This window comes from Scatophagus argus, chromosome 15, assembly GCF_020382885.2.
Source record: "Scatophagus argus isolate fScaArg1 chromosome 15, fScaArg1.pri, whole genome shotgun sequence".
In the NCBI taxonomy this organism is placed as follows: Eukaryota; Metazoa; Chordata; class Actinopteri; family Scatophagidae; genus Scatophagus; species Scatophagus argus.
In genome coordinates this window covers 15,144,300-15,154,213 of record NC_058507.1, presented here as the reverse complement: position 1 = coordinate 15,154,213, position 9,914 = coordinate 15,144,300, and the positions used below count along the sequence as shown (strand labels likewise).

General features: G+C 38.5%; 2 protein-coding genes across 5 annotated transcripts in view; both read left to right on the top strand.

The window, feature by feature from the left end:
* Nucleotides 1–540: 540 nt before the first annotated feature.
* Nucleotides 541–6,055, top strand: tmem30aa (transmembrane protein 30Aa). The gene is made up of 7 exons (XM_046412952.1): nt 541–1,026; nt 1,876–1,995; nt 3,229–3,336; nt 3,427–3,514; nt 3,678–3,821; nt 3,919–4,128; nt 4,895–6,055. The coding sequence occupies exons 1-7, from the start codon at nt 778–780 to the stop codon at nt 5,086–5,088; spliced, it is 1,113 nt and encodes a 370-aa protein (XP_046268908.1). The 5' UTR covers nt 541–777; the 3' UTR covers nt 5,089–6,055.
* A 2,974-nt stretch (nt 6,056–9,029) lies between these two features.
* col12a1a (collagen, type XII, alpha 1a) overlaps nt 9,030–9,914 on the top strand; it is a 53,788-nt gene continuing 52,903 nt past the window's right edge. For 2 of the 4 annotated variants that reach the window (XM_046412963.1, XM_046412962.1), the window contains exon 1: nt 9,031–9,549. The gene's annotated coding sequence lies outside the window, so the exon portion shown is untranslated. Of the gene's footprint in view, nt 9,550–9,914 lie in introns of all 4 variants that reach the window. The other 2 variants (XM_046412964.1, XM_046412965.1) reach the window with 2 other exon arrangements.

Here is a 9,914-nt window from a genome sequence, read left to right as displayed (position 1 = left end):
TTTCATCCGAGTGCTCATAGTAAGTATACCTTTAAAACATTAGTCAGGAGACTCTGAATCTTTGAAATTCCCATAGAAATTGTGATAAAGTGTATACGAAATGCAACAATAATTTCAATCAAGTCAAATTCATAGCACATTAAAAATAATGCCTTGACCAAAGTGCTTTACAGAGAAGTTTAAAACACAATTAAATCATCAAGAAAGTTGAAATATGTACATACAAATATTTAAATCAATCAATCAAGTTAAAATTGTTAGACTATATATTACCTGCCGGAAATTTCAAGAGGAGGATTCAGAGCACAAAAATTCAGATGTCATTCACTGATTGAGCGTGATTTAATTTGGGTTGGGTGTTAAGTTGCTTGCAAAATTCAAATTCTTGAATTTGAAAACTTTTTTGTTTCCATAATTGGATTTCAATTTTAAAACGATGTCACTGATGATTTACATTACAATGACAGCATCTGATATCTGTTCCCAATAGATTTACGAGAAAGGGCGTCGTTTTTTTGTCATGATGTAATAGCTACGTTTCATCATCCCATTGGCTTAGAAGCTTCCGGCTTCTTCGTCTCGGACGAGATCAACAAGACATATGAAATCAACACGACAATGAGTAGATATTTGGATTAGATATAGGGTGAACGTCACTTCTTACACACTTTTACACTTTACATTAACCTTTTGTCGCTTGTTTGTCGTGTGGGATCAACCAGGGACAGTTGCCTGCCAACTACAGTAGATTATTTTCGCTCAAAGCGGATTGTAGCCATGATGGCGTCAAGCTACAACGCTAAGGAAGAGGACGGACACCACTCGGGTGCTTCGAGTCACGGAGGCGCAGGAGCTGTGAAAAATAAAAAGCCGGACAACACAGCGTTCAAGCAGCAGAGACTACCGGCCTGGCAGCCCATCCTGACGGCAGGCACCGTGCTGCCAGCCTTCTTCGTTATCGGTCTCATCTTCATCCCCATAGGCATCGGCCTGTATGTCTCATCAAACAACATTAAAGAGTTCGAGGTACCGTAACGTCTGCCTGTCTTCTAGCTCGCTAATGTTAAAGTCCCTGCTGACTAGCTTCGTCTAGTTTTTCTACACAGTCCAATTCAACAAAGTTTTACTTTAGCTATTAGCTAGCTATTAGCTATTCTTAAGCTGCAGGTCATACAAGTTACATTTACCCGGTTGTCCTGTGTTGGTCAACACAAGAGCAGAAGTAACTTACAACATTTTTCTGAATACCGTTGGGCCTTGCCACGTTGAAATCACCATATACACTCAGTAGTCAGTTGTTAAGTAGCTTGCAACTTACGTTAATTAACTAACACTACTTCTGTTTGAAGTGACAGGTTTAATGGCCAGTTTTATTGAACTTTTTTATGAAGGTGTTGATTGAACTTCATGGTCAACTGGAGGCTAAAGTTAGTCGTCCTGTTTAATTGTATTGCACTGCAGTATTTTGCATTTACACAAAATCTTTGAAACACTTCACTATGACACAACAGAACATCAATCTCAATTAATATCACTGAGGTTGGACAAAATGTTGGAATCCCTTGTAGTATAACAAGTTGCTTGTTGCAACAGAGCAGCCTAACTATAAGAAAAACATAAAAAGCAGCCTTCAAAATGACTTTTAAGTTGAATCAACACCACCTAATACCAAGAATGAAATACTGTAGCCGTAATAAAAGTCGGATTTATTGCAGGGCACTTGCATTAGACTCAAAGATCTGATAAAATACAGCTTTATCAACATGCATTGAACAAACCATCTGTGTGTATGGACAGTGTGAAACTAAGTGAACAGGGGTGCTTAATGTGTTTAGCCCTGCTTTTTTGTCTAAAAAATGGACTCCTCCTTTTTAGATTGATTACACTGGTGTCGATATTTCCAGTCCATGCTACAGCTGTGCCAAGAACTTCAGCTGGAACAACACAACACCTTGTCTCTGCTCTGTGCCCTTCACATTGAAGCAGCCATTTGAGGTGAGCATTAGTGTCCAGAATGGTGAACCTATGAATAATACATACCTTGAGTTTCAAGACTGATAGTGTTGCTTGAAGTGCAATAAAAGAAAAAGCTGCCCTCACGACACTAAATGTCCATTAAGATCTATTTTTAGTCCAAAGAAAGGCTCATTCAAAGTTTACATGGAGCTGTCAATATTATTGATCATTCTGGCCTGACAATATGCAGACCTGCAGCTTTCTGAAGGCTTTTATTGATTGCTTATAAAAAGCCAACAGCCAGTTGCATCAACAGTTTCCGGATAAGGCAAACCAGTACCACCGAGTACAAACTATGGTAAGATCACATTATCTCTTCCGAGAGCGTGAGGAAATATGTATTAGATATGCGTGAACCTTTGGAAAATCTAAGTTAGCTTAGCAAATTCAGTTCTGTTTATGGTGAACTTAGTTATGTATATGCTGTACTTCCGAAGAATCACTTAAAGAAGTATTTCACCAGTGTTAAGATGGCCTTGTCATAAACTGGGCTGTCTTTGCTGAAAGAAGACACAAATATTTTTTGCAATTGGTGCTACATAATCAGAGAAAACAGAAAAAGGGTTGCAGTATTTCCTTTCCGCTGAAATTGTAAAAGGCCCGTTAACCTATAACACATAAAATCTGTGACAACCGGATCAATTGGTCCAGCTTGTTGGTAATGACCTACGATGGTGCTTTGTTAAGGCTCATGCGTTTTGAAACAGGAAATGGTATGGCGGTCAGCTGGTAAAATCTCCTATCACAGCTAAACATTAAACTGGAATATGTTTTTAGCTCTCACTTTTTCCCAATATAAGAAACAATTTGGTGGGTGCTTTCTCTTCATTACCTTCCTATCTACAGTTAAACAGTTTGTATAAATATGTTTGTAGAAAAGGCAGTGCAGTAACGGAGATGGGTTCATAACACTGCCTTGTTACAGTATGATTTGAGTGTGGTGAGATACCCTTCTCTGAGAGAGACTGAGATATAGAGCTCTCTTGATCCAGCTTTGTGTATATAAATGCAGAAGTACAATTTTTTGTTCGCCCAGCAGCCCTAGAGCTGGGTTTAACATGTTTGGCATATTTCATTTGCGCACATTACGTAATTACTGTACAGACATGTTGTAATGATACAAAACTGGCTGAATATCAGCAAATGTGCCCTGTAATGCCATCTTACTGAAGTACTTCCCATGTCAACAACATGATTTATCCTCCCCTGCAGAGCAATGTCTTCATGTACTACGGCTTGTCCAACTTCTATCAAAACCACAGACGTTATGTGAAGTCCAGGGATGACAGCCAACTGAACGGTGACCAATCTGCTTTGACGGTACAGTCTTGGAAATGTTGTACTATTATAACATACAGAGATTCCAGTAAATCCCTTCTGCATCGATTTAACACTGGCTAATTTTTATAGAACCCCAGCAAGGAATGCGAACCATACCGCACAAGTGATGGACTGCCCATTGCACCATGTGGAGCCATAGCTAACAGCCTTTTTAATGGTAAGTGAGACATGGTGAACAGCTTGACAGTTTCCCCCCCCCCAGGAATATAAGGTTTTCTGATTGAATCACCCACCAAAACCCCTGTAGATAACAAAACGTCATCTCATTTGTTGAACTGACTTAGTGAAACAATATTAATTGTTATGTTTCTTTGTTTCAGACACTCTTGAGCTGTATCATATTGATTCAAATGGTAGCAGAAATGCCATTCCTCTGGTAAAGAAGGGCATTGCGTGGTGGACAGACAAGCATGTGAAGTTCAGGAATCCTGGTGGAAACAACAACCTTACCCAAGCCTTCCATGGTGATTTTAGCAAACTGTGCACAGGATCCATTAAGCTCATAAACACTGAAGTTGCACTGACCAGCATGGGCTTGTCTTATTTTTTTTTTACCCTCAGGCACAAGTAAGCCAGTGAACTGGAGGAAGCCAGTGTACGAGTTGGATCCATCGGATACTGAGAACAATGGTTTCATCAACGAAGACTTCATTGTGTGGATGCGTACAGCCGCATTACCCACCTTTCGCAAGCTCTATCGCATCATTCAGAAGAAACCCAACACGACCCCCACTCTACCTAGTGGCAGTTACGTCTTGGAAATAACTTACAGTATCCTTTGAATCGTAGCCAGACACTCCACTGCTCAGTCAAAACTAGAGCAAGCCTTTCACAAGGTAGGATTATTATGTCGAAACACACTGAATTTAGATCATCATAAATCATATAGATTTGCTGTAAATTTATAGATTCTGTTGACAGGCAATGACAAATTGAAGCTTGGTACAATAAAACCCCTAAACAACACCAAGTGAATATTTGAACAAATTCAAATTTTCTTCTTTTCAGTTTGCTTTTCTGTGAGCAAACATGACCATCCTCTTTGTTTAATGTTTGTGCAAGGGTTTTTTTTTCCTCAAGAAACTGGTTTACTGAGTCATCCAAAAAACTTTGCTGATTAACAAAAGCTAAAACTGGTTATTTTATATCAGCACATGTTCCATTAGAGGAGGATCTGATTTCACTCAGCAAAGTTTTCCCAGATATCTCAGTCAACCAGCTTGTTGAAACAAACCTGAGATGTAAAAGCTTGTCAGTCATCTTCAGACACATCCTGTTCCTAAAACCAACAAGTAAACATAGTTGTTGTAAAACTAGTGTAACTCCACAGAGCTGAACTACAAACTGATCATGCGACATTGTTGACATTATAATACAAACATGTATGTCAACAATGAAACTGTTGAACTACTTTCACTTTTCTCTCTACAGTACAGGTATGATAAAACTGGGTGCATAGGCTGTTTAGTAATCCTGGTGTCAAGTGTACTTTTCTCTCAATCCAGAAGCAGCTTCTTCTTTAACCATGTGTCATCAGATTACCCTGTGCTCAGCTTTGATGGTCGCAAACGGATGATCCTCAGCACTATCTCCTGGATGGGAGGGAAGAACCCCTTCCTTGGCATTGCCTACATCACTGTGGGCTCCATCTGCTTCTTCCTGGGTGTGGTTCTGCTCATCATCCACCACAAATATGACACCCGCAACAGCAGTGCAGATATTCCAAACTAAACTCCTCTTTTATCATGCTTTCCTGCCTCTGCATGCATGGGTGACCCTAAAGGGTCCATTCTGGACTGCTTGTTGATTTTAGTGTGATTACACTGGTTTCTAATCGTCTGTTGTGTGTATGTTCAAAGACAACACTGTCTATAGTGTGTCATCAAAAGCTGTGTTTATTTGTAGGACAACTAAGGCAAAAGAAGGATGCTAGAGCTTGCATTTCTGTGCATATAGCTTCAAGTCAGCTGCTGAGACTTCTAATGAAAGTTTTTATCTACTATTTATCTATACATTCAAAGTATATCTGTGTTTTATTTTAGCAGTGCATCGCGAATGGCTTAGTTGTTGAAGGATGTATGTATTTTTATTGCAAGTTTTGTGCATATTATGTACTGTAATGTGTCCTGCTGATGAATGTACCATTATATTTTATCGACATACCTCTGTGCATTTTGAGATAACCTCAAATATAGTATGGGATAAGCATTGCTCTTGTGCTGTTTGTTATGGTTAACATTGATGTTTAACAAGAAGTATTTCATCCTGGAAGAGTCTTCACAAGTGAGGGTATCTAATTACCACTGCGACTGGCTGTGTGAAGGCACTGAGCCAGTCATAAGGCATCCTCTTAAAATCACAATTTAATTCTTATGAATGATGGAAATATTATCCCACACCACTATATTCAGTATTTGTAGTTCTAAGACTCTGGGCATCATGGAGCTGATTATAGCAAAAAATGCTTCTGTTTCTACAGTTTGGCCTATGTTTTAAGTTATCTTGTGTTCTTCAATGTTGACCAAATGATATGCACTTTAAAAGTGACACATTTGTTAGTTTTTCCTTGTTTCACTTCATCTTCTGTTGTAATATTGCATTCTTGATTTATTGATAAGGAGTTAATTGTTTAAATTGGAAATTTATTGGTTTTTATAAGGTTTGTATGGTCCAATTAAACAATGTGGTCAATGGTCAATGTTCACAGTGTCATCTGTGATGATATTGCAGACACAGAGGTGCAAGAAGTATTCTGATCTTGTACTTAAGTAAAAGTACCAATATTTTGCACTCTGACAAGTGCAGAAATACTGCATTTGAATCTTTACTTGAGTAAACGTATGATTGTCCAAAAATAAAGTAGCTAACAAATTTAAAAGTACTCCTGAAACTGGTATATTTCAAAACAATGTATATTATATGATTGGATTATAATTATTGATGCATTCATGTGTTCACCACTTTAATGTTGAAGCTGGCAAATTAAATAAAATCTGCAAATTAACCAGTACTTAAATTTGTCAAATAAATGGAGTAAAAAGTACATTTGCCTCTGAACTGTAGTGAACTAGTGATTGTAGGACCGAAGGGTTGTTGGAAGTCACATTGTCAGTGTCCGTCCTTGTGCTGTCAAAATTGCCAAAATGTATCGAGAGTTTAATGGTAAGAGAGACATGTAATCAGTTGTATTTACCGTAAAAATTCCAGTTTTGTCATTAAGATGTTAACAAACGTACTATCATAGTGAATACGAGCAACGGTCGATCAGCTTTTCAAATTCATCTTTTAACGCAGCTAATTTAATTAAAAAGAACTAAATGTGTTATTATCGTTATTAAGATGATATTATTGCGTTTCCCTGTTTGACAGGACGCCAGGTACCCGCTAGAGTAAGCAACACACCGAGCATTAAGTTAGGTTGAAGTTACTGCTATTAATGTTAGGCAAGAAGCCGAATACTCGATAAAGTAATCGATTACTTCGCTTCAAATCAACTATTGATCACTGTGAATGCTTATGTAAAAACCCAGATTTCTTCCCACACTCCCTGGGCATATATGTTATGTCAAAAGACATAGTCAGATGTTCAGAGGAAAAATAACAGGAAATGTTTAATGCTTCACGTAAGGTCAGTTCTAAATAAATATATAGGATCGAATAGAAGTAGTTAGACAAGCATCGACTTTGCAATCCACCCGTCCATCCAGCAGATGTCACCATTTTACTACCACAATCCGATCGTGCCCATCCTTTGAAATAAGGAATCATTTTTTAGCACACTGGTTTCAAAGTGGTCACTGAAGTCATCTTGCAACTAACTTGGTGTCACATAACGACAGCTTATTTTGTGTCATTTAACTTTCTCATATGGTCTCACTGTTGTTGTGTTGTTTATGTTATCCAGTGTTTGTCATACTTGTCAAACCTCGCTCAAGTCAAGTGTTTTGTACCACCAGAGCTTTCCAGGCGAACCGTTACGAGCAGACAACACTGTGAAGGAAAAACAAACACTGTTTCAGGTAGGGTTCATCTCCAGGATGGCACCTGTAAACACATGCTCTTATCAGTATCCCATATTCTGATGTTTGTGCCTTTCTGACACTTGAAATGAAATTTGGATATTTCTTATGCATTCACTCTACAAAGTATAGCTGATTTGGGAATCATTGTGGATATGGAGATGGTTTTTGGGTTTATTGAACACATGACAGTACAGTTTACAGTTTCTGTCTTACTTTTAAAACAATTATGTGCTTGTTTGTAATTTGAGAACTATGCTTTTGTGTGTCAGATGTTAAAATTTATGCTTTATCCCCAGGTTCTGGAGACAGAATCTAATTTTATTCTCTTTGATGACTGATAGATAAGTATCAGTGGATTTTTCCCCTACAAAGTTAAATGACCTGTAACTGTAGCTGCGGCTGTAGTCACGCTGATTGCGCTTGCCAGCTGCTAATTAAAAAAACCATTGCAAAAATCAACGTTTCAGTGTGGCAGGCTTTGCTGATGCTTGCATAGCACTAGACATGACTGTAGCCATTGCTGACAAATGACCTACCCTCTCTTCTAAATCCCAGAGCATTGCAGAGTGTACTGTACGCCACCACTTAATTGCTATGGTTAACCAGATGAGATGAGCTCTACAAAAACGTGAATACCGTAGAAACAGAAACATGTGAGGATAAAAGTCCTCCACATACATTTAAAGAAGTCGGCTGTTCTTTTTAAAACAACTATATGCCTTCATTGTTTGTTCTCTGAACAGGAGGACAATGGTCTACCTGTCCATCTGAAGGGCGGGTCAAAGGACGCCCTGCTCTACAGAACCACAATGGCTCTCACTGTGTTTGGTATGTCAGCAGTTGTCTGAGATTTCATGAGTCAGGCTCATGCCAGATGTCTCGGTCTGTGGTATGGACAAAACACATTTCATACCAGTGACTCGACCCCATCGTTATTACTGAAACTGACTTTGAAAGTAAAATGACTGTAATTTGACAATGTATCATCAAGGGTTGTTTGAAGTCAGGATAATTAGCTGACGCTGTATCTCCATCACATCTGTAATTGTTTTATAATCTCTTCACAGGGAGTGGATATGTAGTGTATGAGCTGTTCAGTGCTGTGATGCCCAAGAAGCCAGAGTGAAAAAGGATTGGCACAATGGACTTTACCATCTGATGAAACCATCGTGCCCATGTGCCATCTGATTCATCAGCTTTATTGTGCAGATTGTAATGTAAGAAATCATCTGTCCGATCAATAATATCAGTGTTTTTAATGTTTCTAATAAATATTTATTCACTGTACCAAAAAGAGCTGCAAATAAACATAAAGGTAGGCCAACTTCATCAAATTGTGTTTCTTTTTTCAAAATGTCTTGCTTCAAGCTTTATAATAATGAATTTGTTTTAGGAAATAGAGTGACGTCATTCAATCAGACTTGACTGGATATCTCCCACCAATCAGAAGTTGGATCTAGTGTAGGTCTTTGGATGTATCACTAGAGGGCACCAAAAACCAATCATGTAAGCGACTAGCAGGGTACACTCTTTCCTAAATACTTCTACAAAGGTTATTTTCTATATCGATTCCCACATTTCAGCAAACATCTCTAAAACTAATATGATTACAATTCACAGCCACAGCCACGCTGTGATAACCAAAACCTGTCAAACAGTTTCTGCTTACAACGCTAAAAACTTCACTTTAATTTCAGCTGACATCTGTGTAAATACATTTGATAAGGGTGCCTAATTGCGCATATAAAACACTTCCCCTCTCGGTGCTGTCTGGCCAACTGCGACCCCGCTGTGAAGTCACACTGGCATTGGAAACTCATTAAATCGCCAGACCAAAGGAATGCAGGGAAAAATGTAATTTCCAAACAGCGGATCGGTCTTAGCGGGGGACATACATCAACTGACTGGCAGAGATTTCGTAAGAAGCCCATGATGGTAAACTGAGAGTCGGGAACTGCCCCCCTATTAAGTAGCCGATGGTGGAAAGATTCTTCCCACTTGGAAAGAGGCTTTTCCTTCTTGGACATCTGCTGGCGGAGCTTCCAGTAGCCTGAGAGAGGAAAGGGGTCCAGCCGCAGCTCCTGAAACCCTTCTCTTACTCTGCAGAGGGGGAGGCTTTAAGCAGGCTGCTCTGACTTTTGGTCGCTTCATTTTTGGGGGGGCTGAATAGGTGAGTAGAGACACTTGTATTTATTGGAAGTCACATATATCCATATATATATATATATATATTAACCAACTGCAAAAACTCTTTTGTATTTCACAAAATTTGAGGGAATTTTGTCATTTTTGTCGCAGTTTTGTACTATAGTGCGTTTTCCAACAATCATCATATATACATATATATTTTTTAAATTAACTCTATTTGACAAATTCAGCAACTTTTTAGACAAGTTTCTTTCTTTTTTTCTTTTTTTTTTTTAAAAAAGAACAATTAGAAAAAGAAGACTTTTTCAAGATGCTTAGTGACTTGAACCGAATTGAATGAAAACGCAATAAATCTGGTTTTCTATTTGCAAATCTGCAAATAAAGCG